The sequence below is a fragment of the Patella vulgata genome, chromosome 6, assembly GCF_932274485.2.
Source record: "Patella vulgata chromosome 6, xgPatVulg1.2, whole genome shotgun sequence".
In the NCBI taxonomy this organism is placed as follows: domain Eukaryota; kingdom Metazoa; phylum Mollusca; class Gastropoda; family Patellidae; genus Patella; species Patella vulgata.
Genome location: NC_065884.2, coordinates 24394379 through 24419630, shown reverse-complemented (window position 1 = coordinate 24419630; position 25252 = coordinate 24394379). Strand labels below are relative to the sequence as shown.

The 25252-nt window shown below is 34.7% G+C and overlaps 1 protein-coding gene across 2 annotated transcripts in view; it reads left to right on the top strand.

Annotated features, from left to right (window-relative positions):
• The first annotated feature begins 4484 nt into the window (after positions 1-4484).
• LOC126824879 (nucleoredoxin) overlaps positions 4485-25252 on the top strand; it is a 38699-nt gene continuing 17931 nt past the window's right edge. The window contains exon 1 of one of the 2 annotated variants that reach the window (XM_050554287.2): positions 4485-4888. In XM_050554287.2, the coding sequence (XP_050410244.1) occupies positions 4583-4888 (306 nt within the window). In that variant the 5' untranslated portion in view covers positions 4485-4582. Of the gene's footprint in view, positions 4889-20980; positions 21086-25252 lie in introns of those variants that run through there. The other variant, XM_050554288.2, reaches the window with a different exon arrangement.

Below are 25252 nucleotides of genomic sequence, written 5' to 3'. Positions count from 1 at the left end.
ACCGCCAGCGCCCACCGCTTGTAACCAAACTCCTTGTCAATTTTAGGCCAGGGCACTGCAATAATTGTCACGAAATAGATTTAATTTGAACGGACAGGTATGATTTCAGTATAACCTATAGGCCCCTACTGCAACGGTTTATCCAGCATTTTCCCCGAGAGGATTTTATCTATAACTCCAGATAAGAAAGCAATAGATAGGCCTTATTATCCGATAAATAAATAAAAAATTGTATAATACACTGCCCATCTTTAAAAATCAGATACGATCCGAACATTTATTGATTTTAAAATGTCATATGATATATGTTCCAGAATTGTATCAGTTATCTGCTTCGTGCACGATAACTTTTTTTAATACAAGAATAGTATTGTGTCTAAATGTTTTGCTAATCCAAACTTGGTTTCTTTAGTCTGGGAGAAAAATTCTGCTAATCCCCAGCGATGAAAATCAGAAATTGCCAAAATAACGTCAATCATTCTAACAAGAAATCTTGTAAAGCCTTGATAAGCATCTTCTAGGTTTTATCTACCAGTCCCTTGTGGCTTTCGCCAATTACCACACATACGAAAATGAGACTTGAAGTCTGGTCTACATCTGGAATAATTCCTATCTTCCCGCCAGATTGTCCGTTAAGTAAACAGACATGACGTTTTACATTCCAAGCGGCACGCACCACCCATTAAGTGTTGAAAAAAAACGCACGTGGCAAATGGCACCACAGAAATGCTAAGCGATAGCCACTGGTCAGTATAAAATAATTGATACGCTACACACGTCTACATTCGGAAAGCATTTTGTATGATGGGAGATTATGCCTTTGCTCTGCCAAAAAGTGAGTTGTTCGGGCCGTAGGCCTATTCTTTGACAAAATTGTGCAAACAAAAAATTTATTAGCACTTCACCAAAATGAAAGGGCCCATTACGTCCGCAGTGGTGCTGTTTTTTTGGAGGTTGTTGCTTACTTATTCCAAAACTAACGACGATAATTCATCAGACAAGTCTAAACTCAAAATAATAATAAAATATATACAAAGATACACTATATCAAATATGTACTTCCTCGCGCGAGCCCGGCAAATAAATATCAGTGGAAAATTAACAACGTACGAGCAGAGATCAAGCGTCGAAATATTTTGAAATTCAGACATATTGACTTATGGAGTGACTATTAACTAATTGTGGATTTAGCTCCTGTTGATAACTTGCACCTGGCAATTTTATCTGCATATTACTTTATAGGTATAAGATAATCTAGAATATGTGAAGAGGGGAATCTACTCAACAGTTTCAATTAATTACATTAATTTATAGCATATTAATGTTATCGTTTTATAGATAAAAGACACGTAAATTATTTATTACCGAAAAACGCTGGATTTTGGCCAAATAGAATTTCGAGATATTCCCCGTTTTATTTACATGTATATATATCGGAATTAGTGATTTATAAACGAATATATAATAGAATTGATATTTTGCCAGAATACAACAAGTGTTTTATCAATAGAACCTGAAGAAAGATCGGAAAAACTGGTGAAAGTTAGAAGTAATGTAATGCTTTAAATTACAACCGTTGTCGACTAAAGAATGTAAGGTCTATAGGCTTTTTGTATCAGTAAGACGGTAGTTTCACCCCAAACCATTTTAGACTTAGTTTATGGAATGATTTATATTTCCTCTTCCAGGATAAAGCTGTTACTGGTATACTAAAAACTGAACCAATAAACCCCTTTATAAGCATTTGGCGAACGTGTTTCTATATATTCCACAATAAGACACACAAATATGCTAATTCCAGTAAAAGGATAAGAAAATAAAAGATTTTATTATGTAAATGTATAAACATCTCCTTGGGTTCTAAGCATACCCGCAGGTTTGCAATCAAGCCGTTTAGTTCAATTAACTATATACGTATAAACAGTTAATTTTTTTGTACTTTTGACACTCGAACTTTACATCAACAACTGATAAACTAAACAGTTTTATATCAAAATGAATTTATACTATCTTAACACTTGTCTTCAACCTTAATTATACCTCGTGCAATAGATTTATATCTTAGCAACTCCGACATGCACTTCTCAGTTGCAAAGATTTCCTGACACGTTTGGTGTCCCGTAACGAATAGCACCGACAGCTGATCATGAGAATTTACGGAAGACTATTCTTAACAACACGATTAAGTTTGCCGAGAAACACACTTGGGGAAGGAGGGCACAGTAGGACGTCAAGTTTTGTTGAACGTCGTGCACGATGCAGGTTATAAGTTATTCTTACTCTTACAGGAACACTTATTACATTTGTGATAGAGATATTCGGTGTTTTTATTTTGACACATAAACTGAACCTTGTGGTTTGATCTTGTATTTAGTGATATAAATATATATATATATATATATATATATATATATATATATATATATATATATATATATATATATATTTGTCATGTCGTTGTAAAGACCTCGCCACGACAGTTGTGCCTTCATTAGCAATATCTGCAATACATTTAAAATAAAAAAATTGAAACTATAATATATGGTTGTGTGAAGACCTAAGGCTAAGCCAAACTAAAAAGTTTTCGAAAATATTTATACTAATAGTAAAAAATTGAGTTGTTGAGAGAGAGAGAAATGGGGTTTAACGTCCACTTGACACAAACTAGGTCATTTCGGGACTAACATAAGGTTTAATTTTATTTCAATAATTCGCTTGCGCGTAGGGGTCTTTAGCAGTGGGAGGAAACCGGAGGACCCGGAGAAAACCCACGAGATTGGACAGGCGACCCTACTCCTTGTCACGTACAACCGGGGAATCGAAACCACGCCAGTTGACTCAAAGACAGACTTTATGGTACAGCGCGCACGTGCTAACCATTCAGCCATCCAACCCCCCGAGCTGCTGAAATAAAGACGATGAGACAATGACGTAACATAATAATAGTAAAAAATTGAGTTGTTGAGAGAGAGAGAAATGGGGTTTAACGTCCACTTGACACAAACTAGGTCATTTCGGGACTAACATAAGGTTTAATTTTATTTCAATAATTCGCTTGCGCGTAGGGGTCTTTAGCAGTGGGAGGAAACCGGAGGACCCGGAGAAAACCCACGAGATTGGACAGGCGACCCTACTCCTTGTCACGTACAACCGGGGAATCGAAACCACGCCAGTTGACTCAATGACAGACTTTATGGTACAGCGCGCACGTGCTAACCATTCAGCCATCCAACCCCCCGAGCTGCTGAAATAAAGACGATGAGACAATGACGTAACATAATAAATGAAATCTGGGTTTTTATAAAATAGGTAACATAAGAAAATAGGAATCGAATCCGAACATATACGATCATACGTAACATGCGCAGTTTTATGCATGTCATGTACAAGAAACCATTTCAAACCGGGTGGCGCGTCAAACCGTGACACCGGCATTAGTAACGTCCTCGAAACCTATTTGTGTGTGTGTGTGCGTGTGTGTGGGTGCGTTTGCGTGGGTGTGGAGGTGTGTGTGGGGGGGGGGGGCGGGGGTACCTGAGTTCTAGACCGTTCGTTATTCTGCATTACTCCCTTTTACTGTATACATACTGTAGTCATTCTGCACACAGCTAAATATCTACTTGATGTCAGTGGCAGAGCATATTCCTGAAGCTATGGTCCGAGAAATCCCTCTCTGGCCATTGCTGGATTAGCTTCTGATTCTTGCGCTTTTGAGAGAGTGTGTCATAGATTCTTCCCGTTCAATCAAATCTATCCCCAAGCACAGCAACATGACAGCCCTTCTTTTAATCATGGGCCTTTTCTAAAACAGTGGACAGTGATTTAAGGTATTAAAAACGGTGAAAGTGTTGTTCGACTCAAAACAATATTGTTTACATTATACCCGTGCTGATAGCCTCGTTTGTCACACAATTAGTTTTTCTGCAAAATTCTGCTATGCACTGGTTAATTGGGCATAATAAAATCGTGAGTCATGACGTAACGTTATCTAAACATATTTGGTCCAATTTGGAGCTCTGTTTGGTATAGTTACGCAGTTAGCTATTGGTTGTTAATCGGACTATTGACCATTTATAATTTAGAACAAGAATTTGCCTTCTTTACAGCAGTGAGTAGTGGGATTAGCTCTAATCAAACGAAACACTGCGAGGAGTATGGTGGCAGAGCCGCAGAGATAATCTTAGGTGCCAGAGCGTGACAAATTTTGACCCACCCCCACATCCAAGAGTAGTACACGAATATCGGCAAAGCCGACGTAAAAATATTAAATATTTTTGGGCCCCCTGGGACTCCAAGGGCGTCCGCGGCGATGTACCGGCTACGGCCCCCTCTCCTTGCATGGGCCTGGTCAGCATAAGTTACTAAATTCCGTATGGTAATGCAGTGTTTAACTTGTTAACCAGGGCTCAGTAATATCGAACAATCCAAGGTTTTAATGTCCCGCGCAGGCTTTCATAGGTCTACCTCAAACGAGAATAAAGAATTCTATTTTTAGCGAAAAGCTTCAAGTATTCTGTGTGGCGGTTCGGAGCGCGTGGTTTACGTTCTGTCGTCTGTGTGGAATTATTCATTTTAGGCAATAATGGCAGCTAAATTAGAAGGATTAATTGGTGAGAGTGTCATAAAGAAAAATGGAGACAAAGTTTTAACCAAATCATTATGTGGAAAAGACAGAATTGTCGGGCTGTATTTCTCAGCAAATTGGTGTCCGCCATGTCGGGGATTTACACCAAAGCTTGCCGACTTTTATACAAACTTTAAGAAATCAGAAAAAGGTGAAAATTTGGAAATTATTTTTGTAAGTTGGGATAAAGATGTAGACGGATTTACGGAGTATTTCTCTTCAATGCCATGGCTTGCCATACCATATTCTGATCGAGACAAAAAGGTAGGTTTTATTCTGTATTCCAATATAACGTTGCAATATTGGATCGGGAGTTATGGACAATTATGGCACTGTGTATTCTGAATTAACGTGCGTTACGCTTCTGAGGCAGTCAACATAACTGTTGCATAACTGTTTGCGTTATGCCCGACGGGTAGTCTTCATACCACGGGAACAGAGATGCTAATTTCACCAATAGTAACCGTATTAAGAAAGTATTATTCATTTTAAAAACTGAACAAAATTACACATTGGCATGCACAATCACTTCTTATATTTTATAGTAAATTAGGTACAGGAATAATATTGTATTTACTGTAATATCTCAGATTTCTCTTCTTATTTCTTAGCTCTTTGGTTTTATATGACTTGTGTTCATTGAGTGACAATATTGTGCATGAAGCAGAGTCTGCTTATCCATTTTTGAAACAACTGGTATCACTTGTTAAATGTGATTTAATCCCATCTGAAGATTGTTTGCTTGCCTTTTAGTCAAGATGATTGTGCATACACTTTCTAATGTTTTTATGTCTGTACTTGTATTAACCCCCTCCCCCCCCACCCCCCCGTAATCATTCAAATGTGCATCAATTAAGCTTTTTGGAAATTTATAGTTCATTTCATAGCTAGATGCTGATGCATTATGAGTGAAATTGTGAGCCTCCTTAGTGTAGATAATCAATCAGAAACACCAGAAGCATTGCTTCAGGAATATGGACTTTTAGACACTGTAGATATAAGTAACTTTGGGAGCCACGGTGGCTAGTTGGTTAAGACGCTGGCTCGCTAGTCTGGAGGTCGGGTGTTCGATCCCTGCATTGGCCGAGAAATTTCATCGGGATTTTCCGACGTGGTTTCCCCTTGACAGTGGTGCAGAACGGAGGGCCTGACAAGGACAGCTATCTAGTCCTTCGGATCATACGAAAAACCGAGGTCCCGTGTATACATTGGAATGCATGTAAAAGATCCCTTGGCAGTTGGAATTCGATATAAGAGTAGGCGATAGTGCCGCTGCCCGGGCAAAATTTCCCTCATAGCACACTGTATGGCATATGCCCGTCTTCATTAGCCCAGTATAGGAGCAGAACAGTAGGACGTTAAACCCCATTTCATTTCATTTCATTTATAAGTAACTTTGGGTGTATTACAGATTTTAATTTCTTGTCATCTTCAACTTTTATAATAACCAGCTTTAGTCACCTTGTCAAGGGAGTGTTGCCGTCCCTCTTAATGGATCCAATAGCAAGACTTATAATAACAAGACAACTCAAGTTTGAAATCAAAATTAATTTCTTGGTAATATAATAATCTAAAAACATTTAAAATCTGATGTTTGTATAATAATCTTATATTACAAGCTGTGTGCAACAGTGTCATACATAAAATGATAGAAAAATCATATTTGTGATTATATTGGCACATCAGAAAGTGAGCTGTCATTTGAAAAGAGCACAAATTACGGGATTAGTTGTTGTCATTTGCATACCATAAATATAAAGCGTCTAAAAGATAGTTTAAGTTATGTTTCTGTCGGATATTTCAACTGTCGTATGTTCTATATCTTGAACTAGCAGCATACCCGGCTTATATAGATTTACAAGTGTCAAATTCCATTTTTTAGCAATGTTTTATTATTTTTGAAATTTGCTCTAAATTTGAAAATGCAACATATGATGACTTAAAGTAGCTATTATAAGTATCTAACTCAATATATCTTCGACATTTGAAACACAAATTATTTGTCAATTTAAATCAACATTGATGTTGTGATCTTACGGGGAAAAGATGGGCTTTTGATATCCATTATTTAAGACAAAAATAAACATTTTACGTGTAACATAATGCATTTCAGCGCCATTTGTAACAAGGAACTCGCAGAATAAGGCTAGACATATTTCACAAGTCATGTGAAACGGTGATGCCATATTTTTATCTCGAGAGTATGCGCAATAAATACTATCTGTGTAGGCTGGTATAACCAGATGCTAGAGACTGTCATTCGATTGAGACTTCTGGCATATTTCGGTGAACATAACTTATTTGAAATTAGAGAAAAAACAGAAACGATTGAATGTAAGTCAAGCCTTATACCTAAAAATAAATTATATTTCGGTAATCCACAATCTTATTCTTTCTTCTACAACCATTTTGGTGTATCCATTTCTGAACAGCTCTGTTTTGTGCTGAAAAATGTTGATGAGGCTATTTCTTTAGATTGGTTAATTTCTGTATTTACAGCCACATATCAACATTATAGTAAAGTCTTGGATGGCATCTTTAAAACAATATCCTAGTTCAGTTGGGTTATGTGAAAGCATATCAAGTTTTTTTGACCTAGATAACTTTGAATAAGTTAACATGGTTAAAGACTTTAACTTCATTATAAGAAAATAGTATAAGAACATATTCAAATAAAATGTCAAAACTGTTTACTTAAAAAGTTAGGCCGGCTATTAAAGTATTTAAATGAAAGTTATTAAGGTCTTTCTTATGCTTGAAATGTTTTACAACAATGACATAAAAGAGGCACTCTCAATTTGGCAGAAAAGACCAATCAGAAACACTGTATTCAACTGAATATGATTTGATATGTTCATCTTAGATAGTTATTTGTGTGCAACATTTGTGATTAATTAATTCACTGATCCATTACTGAGATTTAGACTAAATGATGTTATTTGCATTGATATTTAATCAGATTCCTGACACACCCATGCACTACATGATTATCTAACTTTAAACTGACACTAGTAATAACGTTCATTCTTTCTCTATGCTGCTAAAATCACATATAATACTCAGTATATATAATGAATATAAAAATTTAATGCAGTAAATCAGTTATGTTGTCATCAAGGTAAATGCATACCATTATGCGAAATTATTTGAAAGCATGGGTTATTTGACAGAGGGTGGGTGACCTTCTAAAACTGCACAGTTTGTGTCATAGTCTTTGAAGTTAATAGATGACCAGATTCATGCAGGCATAAAGTATAAAACAGATAAAGTGCTAATTTATCTGTTGTTAACCTATCATTACAAGGTTGGAGTTTCATGATGGTTTTAAATACTGTTAAAATCTTGTACCCATCCTTAAGTTTTGGCATTGTGCCCTATTTAGGTTAATTTGCATGAAATGATAACATTAAAGATTTATTATTCCTTGATGAAAGTGGTACTAATTCCTCCTTAAATGCAGTTCTTTTAACATAAATCAGAGAGCAATCTAAATATATGACTTTCATCAGTTCAGTTTGCTCAACTGTATTTTAAATAGGCTACACATACATGAATTGACTGATACAAGTTTAAAAGGTCATTATGTGTGAATTTGACTGGAAGTGTAGAATGCAGGTAGACTCTGTTCACATAAGGTGAAATACCATTGCAACAGTGAATCCAAGAGTGCTAATAATTAATGTGCCCTTTTTTCTCTAAACTTGTTATAAATAAAAATATCTTAACCTCAAAATGTTTACTGTAAATCTGTCATTTACTTGTAGATGGACAAATGGTTCTTTTCCAGTAAAATTTTGTTTGTCCATACCATAGGTCGCTAATTAAACAAATGTGCCCTTTGTGAATTGTTCCCTAATAATGACACTTCCTAACCAGTGGTGTAATTAGAGTTTGTGCCGCCCTGGGCGGTCCTTAAGCTTACCAACACATCTCCCATGAAAACACATCAAACACACTTAAACTGTTAGACAAAATATGAAAATGACATAGGGAAAATTGTTAAACCGGCAAACTTTTTCATTGTAGTTGACCAAAAGTGCTAAGGATACAACTTGACACATGATTGACAATCAAATAAAATAATACAATAATATCTACTTGTGATATACTCTACCGTTTAGATATTAGTTCTCATACTCAGTTATTATACTGATGAATAAATTAATAGATCACAAAACAATCTCATAAATATTTTAAATTTTACTATCTTTCACACATATTTAATTGTATTATCTTTATTTAGTTATGTTTTTGTAATAAATTCTGGAAGTTAAAAGTGAAAAATAATAGATTACATTTCCCTTTCCAGTCAACACTCAAGTTGTACCAAATACATTTAGATAAGATGAAAGACAAACATCTATCTATTTTATTAGCACTCTAATATAATACATATCATATTCATGTATTTGAGACTATAAAGAGATTATTTTATGAAGTCCTACTGAGGATTAAATCAACCTTAACTTTCTATACTTTGGCTTTGGAGATTTCCTTTTAATGTTTTGTCAGTTGGTGCGTTTCAATGAGTCACAACTTAAGTATTATCTTTATTCATTCAGACTGAACTAAATGACAAATAAGTTTATATTTTAAAGTTCATTTCTTTGTTGAAATTGAGTTGAACTTTCCAATTTTCAATCCATGTCTAGCGGTTTGGTAACATCTGTAGACTGACAATTAGAGAGAATAATTCAAATGTATGATTGACGATATTTGACAGATGTAATCAAGATTATATATAAATTATACATTTATTATTCCTTTAATCCTGTTTGGAGTTATGGCATCAGGTATGAAAATTTGGGATGAATAAATACAATAGAGATAGATCCACTTGGCACAAACTAGGTTATTTCGGGACTAACATGGTACAATCTTATTTCAATAATTCACTTTAACAGTGGGGGTGGGGGTTGGGGTGAGAGGAGGAAACTGGGGGGGGGGGAAGCCAGACCCCCAGAAAACTGACAAGATTAGACAAGCAACCATACTCCTAATCAAGTACAAGGTAAAGTTGGCCTCATGTAATAACTGCTGAATTTTTTTAGACCATCAGAACTCAGAAGTAATATTGGGACAATAGAATTGGAAAAATTGTAATGAGGGCAAAGTTCAAGAAAACAAAAAACAAATTATAGGGTCTCTCCACAGCCTGTCAACCCTGCTAAAGGAATGATATATGTGTACACATTAATACAATCAGAAAATAGATTTATAAGAGACTCTTTTGCCTTTCAAAATGTCACAAAACACTTTAATCTGAAAAATTATACTTGTGAAAAATGGCCAGGTACATGAAGAAACTACATTTAGGGCCAAGATACAAGTTTGAAACAATTATTTTACAAATTCATGACTGAAAGTGACATGTAAGTTTACACTGTGATTGATTGAAACAGTCTTATAAAAGCTTTAATATAATCTTACACAAGTTATGGTGTCATTTGTCCAACCTCGTCGGTTTTCTCTGGGTCCTCCAGTTTCCTCCCACTGCTAAAGACCCCTACGCGCAAGCGAATTATGTAAATAAAATAAAAAAAACATATGTTAGTCCCGAAATGACCTAGTTTGTGTCGAGTGGACGTTAAACCCCATTTCTCTCTCTCTTTCTCTCTCTATGGTGTCATTTAAAGCACCGAGATGTCATTTGCATTTTTCAGACAAATTGTAATTTTTTACAGTTTAATCCACGCTTAAATATACTGAAATTGATCATTTAACAAACCAAAATATCCATGGTAGATAATTTCCCAGTTTGGATTCAAACGAATTACCTATTAAAAGATCTTATCATCTGGTCCAGTCTTGTTTATATCATCTGCAGAAGATGCTACATGTTGTTATATGTAGCATAGGCCCCATAGGCCCCAGGGCCCCCCCACATTAGAGGACCCCCCACAAAAATCTCAGTTGAGCTCCTCGAGCATGGTCGGACCGAGGACTCCAACGGCCGGTGACCTAGTGACGGGGCCCCTCCGATGCTCCGATATGTTTTCTGAGTGGATCGCCGGAATTCAACACTATTTACAGGCGAATTGTCAAATTATAATGAGAGTACTGCCTTGTACGGGGTTGAATTTCTGCCTTGTCAACTTTCTCGGAAACTTGAAGATTTGAAAAATAAACGCTTTTTGTGGCTTTATCTAAGGGTGTAACACATGGTCTTTTATTGTCGTGAGATCTTCTATCGGACCGAACATCGTCTAACTCGAACAAATTACCCATCCCCACCATTTCGAGTAGCGCGAAATTTGCCTCAGATTGACGTACGATTGTATATATAAGCTGTAGTTGTTGTTGTTGTTAGTGTTGTTGATATTTGTTTGGGGTATAAGCTGAATTTGATGAGATGCACATCATGATCACACGAAATATTCAGATTTCTTGATTAAATCTCGTATTACCGTTTGGTACTTACAGTGTTAGACGTTCGTCAAAAATCGAGTCCGGCTTGGTCGTAACGTTACGGCCTCTATTCATCAAATCATCGTGGGGGATATTATACGATTCCGAATCAAGTGACCCCGTTATTTATCACTGAGCGACTTCAAAATTAGGTTTGATGTAGCTCTGCTGACTTACAGTGGCGGATTTAATGGGCTCAATGGACTCCAGCCCCCCCCCCCCCCCCTCTAGAATGCGCTAATTTTGTGGCAGAATTTTTTTTTTTCTAGGGGAGGTACTTCTAAATGGCTCCGACACAAGTGCCTGAAATGCCAGGAAATCACGTTTCCGGCCTCCAATTTCTGAAAATTTCCTGGGGGGCTTTGTGGCGCTCGCGGTGGCCGGCTCCGCGGTCGGTGATCAGGAGCCCCCCACATGTTCCAGGCTCCAGGGCCCCCACCATGGTTAATCCGGCATTGACTGAATTGAACGATTTTTGGACTGATATTCTTTTTAGAGATTCATCTTTGCAGTTTGCGGGGGATTGAGAATAACTCCACTCAAATGCCAATCAGTGTCTTTAAATCATATATAAGGTTCAGACTTTTGCTGACTAATTTGTTGACTTCAGTGATAAGCTTGCATTCAGTGATAAGAATGTAGGCCTATGGCTTTGCAATAAAATTAGCTTTATGCAGCTATCAAAATGTAAAGCAGTGTTTTCTACATGATAATAGGCTCCATAAAAAGGTCCAGATAAGATATTCCTGGAACGATTCCAAACATCATGTACACTGGCATCATGTCTTTAAGTCTCTTTAACTATTGTGCTAAATTCTGAAATGAAATTTGTATCCTCTTTTTGTTACTTTAATAAATTTCTATACAATAATTAGGGAAGACATCATTAATGAACAGAACATGATTCTAGACTAAACAAACATTATTTACATATGTATACTATTAGCCAGTAAATTAGTCTGAGTACAGTATATACATGTTGGCTACATAAATGTTATATAGCAACTGAGTTGAGTAGAATTGAGATCTGAATCTGCATGAATGACAAAGTTTGATGGTTTTGTTTTTCTCTTAAAGTTGTATATCTAGGAGTATGATGTATTGTCTATTAAATACAGATTTGTAAAATAGAATTGGTTATAAACATGGCCGAATTAACCGTTTGGGGTCCCAGGACAAGCCAGTGGAAGGTGGGGGGAGCATGAATTAAGAAATTGAAAAATAGATTCATTTTGGTGCATTGTGAGGTATATTCAAACTTAAATCAAGTTATGAATTCCAGCCAGTCCTTTTTAAAGACAATCAGTCATATGAATCATCTCACATTTGAAGCCAAAGTCAAAATTACCCACAGAACTCTATATAGTCTTTGGTGTAAAAGGGGCCCTATTGAATGCAACAGCCAGGGGTTGGAATGGGGCCCCCAATTGTAGGCCGACCGAATGAGGGTTCAGAGAAAGACCTTCATATTTTGAAATCTAAATTAGAATCTTTCAGTCATCCAATGGAACTTTTGATATTGTACTCAGCCCAAAATGTGGTACTGGTTATAATATGTGAAATCTTCTATTGAAAGTCAAATCAAGCATTCTAGAAAGAGTAAGCATACCCTGCATTTAAATGTTACAATAGCCAAATGGCCCAAATGTCATTTGTTTGTTATGCTTTTTGCGTGTCATTTTTACGAAATAATAATTTAGAGATAATGATTTAGAGATGCAAAACGCAAAGAAATGTAAATTAACATCTATGGAAATATCAGATTCTTCTTGTATAATAAAATCAACTGAGAAATTGAAAGTGTAAATGACATAATGAGTTTTTACATATTACATTCAATCATTAGAAAAGACATTTTAGAAGACAGTTTATTTGGAAGTCATACCTCTCCATATGCAAGAGAACACACCAATTGGGAACAATAAGCCAAACTGTAACACAGGTTTAGAATAAGGATTGGATCACACACAGGTTTAGAGTAAGGATTGGAGTCACACAGGTTTAGAATAAGGATTGGAGTCAGATGAAATTTGAAGTACAAGGAAAGCTTCAAATTGCATTTGGGGATTGTTTGAAAAAATATTTTCTGGAAAATGGGATCGTGATATTATTAAGATACCCCATTGTTCTAAGTTCTAAATCACCACAAACATTGTCAGTCTTTTGAACCAAATCTTTTCCTGGGATCCTTCTTAACAAATAAGTTTAACAAATCTGTATTGACATATTATATGTATTATTGTCTACTTTTTTATCAGTTTTAGAGAAAAATTTGACATTTCAAACACGAACTAGCTAGACAATGATTAATATAGATAAAAAAGAACATGTGTTAAGTGTACCAAACACACAGTACTGTTTCATAAACTGAAATATATTTTATAGCACTGTAACTTCATAGTCTTTAGCACAAGATTATACCATCTACCCCTGGGATGACAAACGGTTGGTTCGTGCATTGCATCCCTGTGATAATAATAACGTAAGGCAGTAAGTCTACTCATTATTTTTGGTGAATTTATTACTTTATGCACAATTGATGTTTATCTACTTTATCAGACATTGTTTTCGTATTTGATAATTTTATCATGTAAAAATGCCAATTTATGTCTGTAAATGGGAGTACAAGAGTTGTATGGCACATCTAAAATCGTGTGTGACAAATTGGTGCATGGTTTGTGAAAGATTGGCCATCCCAGATCTACCCAATAGCTTCAGCTTATAAAATCAATTATTCTTTTAGCCACAAGTAGAGATGGTTGCTATGCATAAGGCATGGTATGCTTATTATGTTAAGAAAATCTGATACCACTTCCCATTAGAGTAGTGTGCATACATTTTGTATGTTTACATACTAAATGAAACAATACCAAAGACCGCTATATGATTAGCTTATTATATATAGTGATTGAATTTTGCCAGGGCAGTGGTACTATAAAATCACATAGTGTTGTTGTAAACAAGGTTGAGTATGTCCTGTCTGTACAGTGAGCAACAGGACACAAGTCCAAACAATAGATTTCTGAATAAATCAATCTACTGAACTGTTAGGATGTTAAATTTAACATTTGCAACCATTTTTACTGTTCAAGGCTTTAGCGACAAGACGTTTATATTTGTGGATTTATTTTGATAGTGTATATATAAGTAATATATTGTTAGAGGGATGAGATCCAATATAAGATAAATAAATGAAGAGATTTTACAAGTATGTTTCCCAGATGCCATAGAAATCTGGAAGAAGTTTATATGTATATGAAAGTTTATAAGTTAGATTTGACGGAACAACAGCAGGTTATTAGGCTTGGCTGATATCGTTATCTTTTGTTTGTTTTCTGTCTTTAATAGGCAATATTATATTTCTGGTTTTAGTGAACTAGGATTTGTATATTCTCCACTGAGAAATACACATGCATTGAACATGCTTTAAGAATGTGTAACATTACACAAAGTATGAATTGATGAGATTTTAGAGCAGCATTATTTATTTTCTGAGATACTGTGACCGTGATTTGTTAAGTACGATGTTATTTGAAAGATAGAATGCACATGCATTAAATATAAGTAGACATGAAGAATGCGTGCCGATATATAATATTACCCAAACATGAAGCAAGATTGTAGAAGGCCCTTGTTTATTTGCTGTGATATTAATGTTCATAATTTATTGTATTTCCTCTGTATAATGTGCAACCTATTGATTAAAACACGTGCAATGAACATGCATTATCGTGGAATGTTTGTGTGTTATATGAAGCATGCAATAAATTAATGAAAGGAATTTTGACTGGATAACTATGATTCTGTTTGATCGGATTATCCGGTTGCAGATGGTATGATGAATTACATTATGGACTGCAACTGAATGTAATAATGGTAGTTGTTGACAAGCCAGTGAATGACTGGTGAAGCTCTTTATTAGAAATTATAGTTTATTGTTAAAAAATGAATTCATTTTTAATGTCATGAATTTTATCAATTATGCGTCATTATCCAGCAGACAGAAAAAGTACTTTTGCATAGCTTTATTGGAATTATTTTTGTAATTAATATGGAATTCATTCTAGGAAACATAAATCTATAAAGTTTTCAGAATAATAACGGTGTAACTTTTTCCATAAAAGATTTTAGGCATATTATGTTGTATGTTTTTAATTTGTGGTGATTAACTTCATTTTCTAAAGATCAAAATAATAGGTTGTCTTTGTTGTTTGGTTACACTATGTTCTCCGAGGGTCTTGTGTTTCCCAACTCTATATAGCACATAACAGGAAACTTAAGTGGGAACTTGTCAAAGGGGTTAGGGTTAAGCTGCACTATAATACGATGCATAGGTGCCATTGTAAGTTTGAGTATAATTCTGTGTAACAACAGGCAACATGGCATGCTTTGCCCAAAGCAAAATAATGAGCTGTAAAGGCCATTTCTCCCACTTTTTCTCTGTTTCAAGATGCATGAAAGACATGCTGCATATCTCATTATACATAGCTTATAGTTTACCAGTTGGCATGAAGCACTATTATATTATCAATGATAGAGTACAAACTAGTTAAAGATACCACAAACTACTAGGTAGGCTATTATAGTATAACCATATCTTATAGACTAGTATTGGTACATGTATCATAGTTGTTATTATAGCATTGTTCCACTGTTATTAAGATAACAAACTTAAATAAATATTATTACAAAGTAACAAGATAACACAGCAGACACTGATTGATGTTCTATTACTTGTAGACAAAATCATCTTTTACATGTTTCAATTTTTTGGATAAAAAAGAGAGAGTAAGACTGATAAGTTAACAAAATATTGACAGTAGAATGTTTTTGTTAACATACTGGTACCTATATCTAACATGATTTCTGAGCTAAAGTAAAAATATATACACATGTGGCATGTTGCTATCATCCTAGTTCTGGTTACACTGCCCTCTTCATGTACATGTATTGTCATTTTTAAAAAAAAAGACTGACCAATTTGCATATAGTCTGAAGAATAATCCGTCCTGGACCATCCAAACAGAGTTGGACTTTGCTTGAAAACCTAGGAGCTTATTTGGAATTCCAATCTTTTAAAGTATTGAGGATGGGGGAGGGAGGGGAGGGTGAAAGTGTAAGTCTACTCCTTATGCTAGGTTCCCACTATAACGATTCGCGCTACGGTTGATATCGTGGTTTAATCGTGGAGTAATCATGGTGATCCTATCAAGTCTTTAATTTAGGTCAGTCAAAGCAATCATGTTGATCCTCTATTTGGAAAATGGAATTATATGTTTTACAATGTTGTCTTCAAATTGAATATAATTTAATGTGATGAGTTTTTTCTGTGTTGTTGTGAGATTAAAGTTACAATTTAAATATAATATTATAATGGTGTGATAATCTGCCAATCACTACGATAATTAATGTTTTTTAAATTAACCACTTTAAGATCAACTGGCTAGCAAGTCGTTAACCTGTCACCACTTTTCAAGCCTTCATTGGGTAACAACATTAATCCAATCTATTGTTTTTGTTGATTTATCATATTGTTTAACAATTTATGCATTGTTCATCTATCGACGTGTCAGTTTTAATTACATTTGCTTCTATCCTATTATCTGATTTTCCTTAAATATAACAAAATTTGTACATTGAAGGAATCATTAGTTAGGATCCCTTACCAGGGGCCTGTTTCACGAAATTTTAACTAAGATAAAATCCAAATTTTAGTAATTTGATTGGGTAATATTAGGTTGATTTTAGTGCTAGTTTCGGAGGGGCAGTGAAGTTTTTAGGGGGGGCACACCCGGGGCACAGTCTACAGTAGGTATTTTAGAGCTGTGGTCGGCAAATTTTTTTTTTGACTTGCCCCCCTCTGGCTATGGGCCTGTCCCTTACTAAGTGCAGTAGCTGGCCTGTCAGTACTGTATGACGATATATGTATATTTATGTTCTGGTATATTAAAGAATTGAAGAATCATTCGAAGTCTGTTATATCCGAAGAGAGAATTTACACCTCTAAAATATGTCAATTTACACTTTTCTCCCTCAAATATTTACTTAGTAAATATTTACTAATAATTATGTACATCAAACATTTCCTTGTATCATTTCCATAGTCTCCAGTTCTGCCATGGCTGAGATGTTGGAAGGGTTCGTAAAATGTGTACAGATGCAAAGTTACATGTAAATGGTATCTTAACCATTTTGAAACAGATTTTAATATGATACCGGTATGAGTAATTAAATCTATATATAGTTTAATGTGGTTGTGCAGTTTGAACTTAAACACCTACTTCAATTACAAAACTTCAAAGACATAAAATTAAAATCTATCTTTTATCCGGCATGAGATATGGAATATTTTATTACTAACATTTATATAAATTGCTAAATTTAAAAATAAACACAGAAGATAATTTTTCACTTTCGTAAATCTGTTTTTTCACCGTTTATCAATGGTTACATAGAAAGTTTCATTTAAATTCAATGAAAACTCCACAAACTATGCTAGCTATTCTTGGAATATTTTCACTAAGTTATGGGGCAGTTACATGGCAACTAAATAATGAATCGCATTCAAGTTGATCCTGTTGGAGATTTCGTTGATGTAAAGTCACATACCGCATTTGATCAGAATTGGAAGAATAATGCAACGACTCCAATCAAAGTTTTTAATGGAAGTTTTAATGGATTCTTCATTGGGCCGTATGAAAGAACTCTATAAAATTTCGGATTTCTGGATCACAAATTTTGAATTCAAATCCAAAAATTGAATTCGTGTTTACATTTTTTTGTGGAATTAGTGTTGTTGTCAACTGAAATTTTAGTACCTTGTTCACCGTATTGAGAGTGAGTGAGCACTGTTTCAAATGGCTGCCCTTTGTATTATGTGGTCTGAGATTTTAGACTATTTCCATGCAGTACTATGGCCAATTTGATGGATTCTTTGATCTACACATTTGTAATTGATCTGTGCAAATGAAATGAAGTGAAATGGGGTTCAACGTCCTACTGTTCTGCTCCGAACTGGGCTAATGAAGACAGGCATATGCCATACAGTGGGCTATGAGGGAAATTTTGCCCGGACAGCAGCACCACGTCCTACTCTTATATCAAATTCCAACTGTCAAGGGATCTTTTATGTGCACGCCAATGTGTACACAGGACCTCGGTTTTTCGTCCCATCCAAATGACTAGACAGCTGTTTTTGTCAGGCCTTCTGTCTTGCATCACTGACAAGGGAGAACCATGCCGGAAAATCTAGGTTGATCAGTGTATTGACAGAAAGAACTCTATTGATGTTCAGTAAAATGAACTAGATACTTAGGTCTTCCAAAAAACATTGAGGGGGTTGGGTGGCCTTGGATCATAAGGTCTGTCACTGAGTCAAGTGGTGTGGTTCTGATTCCCTGCTAAATGTTAGAATAGGGCAGAACTAAAAGCCAAATGGGTTGTTACTTGTAATCAGATTTTAGTGTGTTGTACCGGTAAATGTTTTCATTTCTGACAAAAGAAAAAATATGAGACAACCCTGGTTGACTCCCCGGATGACTTAGCTGCTGTGGGCATATGTTTTGATGCCTGGCAACCTGTCTTTGTTTTGTGTGTATTTCGTCCCTCCAGCACTTACTAATGGTGTTTCTCCCAGTCCTCTGGTTTCCTCCTACTGTTAAAGACCTCTTACGTGCAAGCAAATTATTGAAATAAAATTGAACCATATGTTAGTCCCAAAATGATATAGTTTGTGTTGAGTGGACGTTAAACCCCAAAATCATTACAATTTTGACCGTTGTTGGTTTTGTTGTCCGAACACCAAAGCTGTTGATAGGCATATGTTTCATTTCCTGGCAAATGGCAACATGTGTTTCATAATTGGTTGCCTTGCTACAAAAATCTAGGATCCATGCTGGCGTTATTTATTCATAGGCCCTGTAGGAAATTGGGTGCTTCATAAAGTAATATGATAGGATTCAATTTATCATAATGACCAGATTTTACACATTTTGAGTATGGTGATGAAGAATAAGAACATGTAAAACATTTGGTGAATTGATTTCTGCTGGTAAAAAAATATATTACAAAAGCATCATATAACACACAGACAATAGCTGGAAAATTTTCAAAATTCTCAAGTTTCAGATGAGATGATTCAGTTTCAAATTGTTAATTTGAAAAACGTATTCTTGTATGAACTTTCTTTTTAAAAGAACTCTATGTCATATGTAGTATTTGGTTGAATTTTTTGTCAATTTTATCAAGTTAGAGTTCATGTGGCCATATACTGCTGTCGCCCCTCGTCCATCCGTCCGTCGTCCACAATTTCTTGTGAACACTCTACAGACTACATTTATCATCTGATTGTTTTAAAATTGATATATGTTGTTTACTTTAGTGAGATGAAGAATCCTATTTAATTTCAATAATTTCCATTAATTTCTTCTGGCCCTTGTTTCACTTTGTTGCACCTTGTGAACACTCTAACACCAAGTTGAATTAGTAAAACGAAGAAGCCTGAACTTTGTGAATGCTCTCACGACAAAAGTTATTATCCGATCAGTATCAATTATATGCATCATTTAAATGAGTGAAGAAAAGAAGCCTATTAAATAACAGCAATTTCTGTCAATTACTGGTAGAGTTATGGGCCTTGTTTCACCTTGTGCAACCTTTTGAATGCTCTAAAACCAAAAGTTATCATCTGATCGGTATGAAATTCATATGTATCACTAACATTAGTGAATCGAAGAAGCCTATTGAATTTCAGCAATTTCCATTAATTATGTCTAGAGTAGGTAATGGCTCTTGTTTCACTTTGTTAAACTCTGTGAATGCTCAACATTTGCAGTCATGAGATAAAGATTAAGTGAAATTCATGACACACTTAGTCTAAGATTTTTACAATCATATTTAATCAATATTGTTAAATATCCAGACATATTTTTTCACCTTTAACAAAAATAGCACATTAAAAGTAGAGGGAGCCCTAATCACAGTTTGACATCTGAACTCCAAACAAGAGAAAGATGGATTTGGAAGTTCATTATAGCTATAACGATGTTTTTTTAGAATGTGCTGTATTGAAATATGCTTTTTTGCATAAACAGGGGCACATATTTTTATTGGGCCAGATATCCCGGATTGTAGTTACATCTCAGACTGGTCCCTATTTGGCATATTTTGGGCAGATTAGTCAGCCCAAGAATTAGCAGATAGTTTAGTTATTTTTTATCATTGAAAATTCATGTTTACATGTAGTTTTTTTTTATTTACCATGTATAGGGGCCTATGTCTTTTATCTATATTTTTGATTTTCATACCAACAAGATGGCAATATATTTTTTAGCAGTTTGGATGGGGAACACAAATTGTTATTTGTGCCCCATGTGCCACCTACAGTGTCCTACACCAATGCCTGTGATAATTCCTACTTTATCACAAGTAGACAGTAAAATCTGGTAGATATAGTTAAACATGTCCATATCATCGAAGTGTTACTAATGTATATAATTAACATATGGACAAAACCATTTATCTTGTAAATAAATATTATCATGTTATTTATGTTTTTCAAGTTAAGAAAGTTTTACTGTTATCTCTGCCAATATTCATAGATGATTGCAAGTTTGTGAGCCTTGTAATGATGATGTTATTACAACAAAAACCTTTAATTGCTGTCAGAACATAATATAAAATACCCAGGAATTCCTGACAGTCCCATAAAACATGAAGAGACTAGAACTTATTGTCAGAACTGCTTTTCTGGTACTTTTACAAGACAGACTGTATTGCTTACTAAATAGGTAGAACGTGGAATTGACGTCTTTATGTTGCCATAATTAATATAGTATCTATTTAACATGTAACTTATTCTTTCTGAATACAAAACTTTTTCATGCTTTTTAAAAAAAAATTTATTCATTGATCAGTACAATAAATGTGGTCAGTTGATGATTCGTTGAACGGATAGTTCTCTGATTTAGAATTTTGTTAAGCTCCTGTAAAAGTATGTTAGTTTCACCCCGGTCCGACGTCCATCTTTACCTAAGTCGTGTAAACACTCCACAGGTAAGAGTTTTGTTTTAAATCATTTTTGTCAAACATGCAAGGATTGTTAAGCTACCGTAAGGATGAATCCTATTAAAATTTAGAGTAGCTCATAGAGTTTTTGCAGAGTTGCTGCCTCTGTCACCAACATCTTGTAAACATTGTAGTAGGATTGCTGGGATTGTTTGACTAATTCTAAGGAGAGCCCCTTTGAAATTACGTTTTTTATACGTATATTGTCGTTGTCCCTGTCCGTCCATCCATCTGTCTGTCTGTCTCCATGTGTCCCCAACAGGTCACAGATTTTATCCGATTTTGACAAAACTTGAAATATAGTTCTATCTCCCATAGATCTCGATTCCTTTCATAGTTTATGGCCCCTGATTGTACGAAAAATCGCATTTTTAGCTTGTGGATCCTCTAGAGGTCACAATTTTCATCCGATTTTGGTATGCGTTTATAACCCAAAGATCTTGGTTCCTTTCGGTATTCGCAATATCGGATCGTAACTTCCTGAATTAAGATTGTACAAAAAATCATGTTTTTAGCTTGTGGTCCCTCTAGAGATCACAATTTTTATTCGATTTAAAAAAAAAAATTAGCATATATCACCTTTACACCATCTTGTTGGTTGAGTTTGAATTTTGAAAATCGGACCAAAACTGTCGGACAAATTGGCTGCTCCTCGTTTACAAATAGTGTAAAAAATATGGTATATCAATATTGTGGATCCTCTCTAGAGGTCACAATTTTGATCTGATTTTTATGAAACTTCAAATTTATGTTTATTCCACAAAGATCTTGATTCCTTTCGAATCATATCTGAACATAACTTCCTGGATTATGGCGCCTGATTGTTAAAAAAAAATAGCATTTTTAGCTGGAGTACCCGCTAGAAGTCACCACTTGTATTCAATTTTAAAAACTGTTTAAATATATCACTGTTACATATTTATCAATGAAGGTTGAGTTCGAATTTCATAAAAATCTTACCAAAGTGCTGGACAAAATGGTTCCTTGTAGTGTAAAAGTATGTAATGCCAAGGTTGTGCACCCTCTGGAAGTCACAATTTTTATCCGATTTTGATGAAACTTGAAATGTATGTTTATAACCCAAAGATCTTGGTCCCTTTCAATATTCATGCATATCAGACCGTAAGTGCCTGGATTATGGCCCCTGATTGTACAAAAAATAGTGTGTTTTAGCTTGTAAATCCTCTAGAGGTCACAATTTTTATCCAGTTTTATAAAACATTTAAGTATATCACCGTTCAACCATAATGGAGGTTGAGTTAAAATTTCGGCAAAATCGTAGCGAAACTGCCCAACAAGATGGCCGCTTCTTGTACACTACTTGTGTAAAAGTATGTAATACAAAGGTTCTGGACCCTCTAGAGGTCAAAATTTTTATTTGATTTTGATGAAACTTGAAATATATCTTTATATCCCAAATATATCAGTCCCTTTCAATATTCGCTCTTATCAGACATAACTTCCTGGATTATAGCCCCTGATTGTATGAAAAATCACTTTTTTTTTTCGATTGTTCTCCATCCATCTCTTACAAAATGTGGGCGTATCTTGCCTGGCAAATGCTGGTTTATCTTTTAAACTTGTTGTGATTGTGAGACTAGTACTACAAATTTCAGACTTGTCCATCAATTTTCTGTATAGTTACTGTTTCTGAAAAGCCAACCTTTAAAATGTAACTGATGGACATATACTGGACAGCTGTGTTTAGGGTTGCTGAGCCCACATTACCTAATTTAGAGTGATTGCTGGATGCAGGTCTCTCAATTGGAGAGATTGCTGATTTGGAGGATTGTTAAGCTCACATTGCTCATTTTAAGGTTCACTGGAGCTGTTTCTCATTTGAAGAGATTACTGAGCCTATATTGCTCATTTACAAGGATTGATGTGTTGAAAGCCAAAGTTACCTGCATAGAAAATGAAAACTGTAAAAAGATTGATTCCATCAGTAACATTGCCCAAATCTTTTCCATAATTACTTTGTATACCTGGTAAAAATCTGATTTTTCGGATTTATAATGAGCATTCCATTTCCAAAATGTTTTTGTGAAATTGGAGATTTATACCCAAGATTATTTTACATATAAAAAGAATATAGAATGGTGAATAAAAGTGTACGAGATATTTTTGGAATGGTGAGATCTGGTATAAGTTAGGTATAATGATATCATGGACAAACTATTACCAGATACAACTCAATAGAAACTGTATGGTCAGAACAAACACACAAAGTCTCTAACATGTCTTTATATTCACAGACTTCAAAAAACACATCCTGATGTCAAATTACTTACTCTATCATAAAAACCTACACTCAAAAACATTTTGTACATTTTCGCATGTAAATTATATTCTGTTGGGATATATATTTTTACGAGCTTATGTAAAGCTGCTGGAAATATTATTCTTTGAGTATATTTTTCATCCAAAGATTCAAAATTAACATCTGGTAAATGACTGAATACTCAGATACCCAATCTCCTTGACACAACATGGAGTCATGATATATGTTGGGTCAAATTTTCATCACTTCATAGGTTTATATGTTTTATTAGTTTGTAATGTTAAAAAGTCACAGTTTTCAAATGAGAAAATAGTTGATTTAGAGACATACTTAAATGACAACCATCAACAGGAATTCCTATTCAAACAATGGGGGGAAATATAATTATTACCCAAAACATTACATAATACAAATTTTAACATACATCTTATTGCCATACAAATGCATATTGCATTTACTCTAGCAAGATCGCTATGTAATGGGGGAACAGAACACGTTGAAATGCTAATTTCAGAACTTGCTTGATTTAATGTGAGCTTGTTATGTATGCATTTTGGTTTTATAATTCTGAGCTTTCTGAGCATTATATAAATATCAGATCTTCAGATAAAATTTGATTGTCTAAGTTAAATAGTTGATCATTATGGAAAAGTCTATTTTAGGGACTTGAAATATTGCGATTATAAGATTATTTTTTTACAAACTTGTGTAAAGCAAAATGCAGAGACAACCAGATGATAATCTTCAAATAGTCGGTAGAAGTTTACAGTACTGTCATGTACAGTATGTGTTTAGTTGTTTATAATAAAGGTTTAGTTTACGTTTTAGTATATTTTTACATACTTTAAGTAGAAATCTTAGATTGGTTCCATGCTGTTTAATAGTTTAAACATGGTATATTATTAACCATCACATAGTGAACAGTCTTATCTACCCTATATATGTATAATGAAAGCAGACATGTTAAAGTACTATTTAACAACTAGGAGGTATATTAATTTACTTAATATATTAAATCTTAGTTGATTTGACAACTTATTTAAGGAATGTTAATCAGAGGAGCCTGCCTTTTTTGACAGATTGTTTCAATTATAAAAAAAACAAATAAACTTCTCAACAAAATGAGGGTGATTTAGAGATTATCTATATATATAAAATCAAAGATGTCTGTGAGTATGTATGGCTGTGTGTATGTTCACCCATCATGCTTTGTCGCTGTGCTCCACCTGACCCTATGAATATTTTAGGACAATGAATTTGGGCAAAATTAGGTATGGGCTTCCGGGCTAATCACGCTTCGTTGTCGCGCTGTACCCCTACATATGTGGTTTCAAATTAAACAGCATTTGGGCTCCTGGCGAATTGGGCCCCTGGCAAATTTGGGCGCTGTGCGAATTTGAGCAACGGGCGAATCCGGATATCCTGCTAGTGGTACTAAATTTCAGTGATCTATGCCATTCCCTTTGTAAATGGTATACTTTAATCTTTCTGAACCTTCTCGCTTTTTTTTCACAACCAAATCTGTCAACAACATTGTTCTACATTTCTTTGCAGTCAAACTTTCCGCTGTTTTACAATCTACAGTAGGCTTATTATAACAAACCCACCACCATCTTTATGTTTCTAATTGATGAGCCTGTTTTTGTCCAATTAAATCCAATCGGGGAGATTATCTACTCATCTAGCTTTGATATTTTGATTTTGTTTCTTAATTAACCGTTAAATAATCAATCTGAGTACATATGAAGGTGGATTAAGCTGAGACATTATTTAAGAGGTTTATAATCCACAGTAAACTGATCTGTCGATTGACCAATACATTATTTGTTTTCTCTGTTAAAATTCCTGGTTCAACTTTGAAAAGATCAGTAACT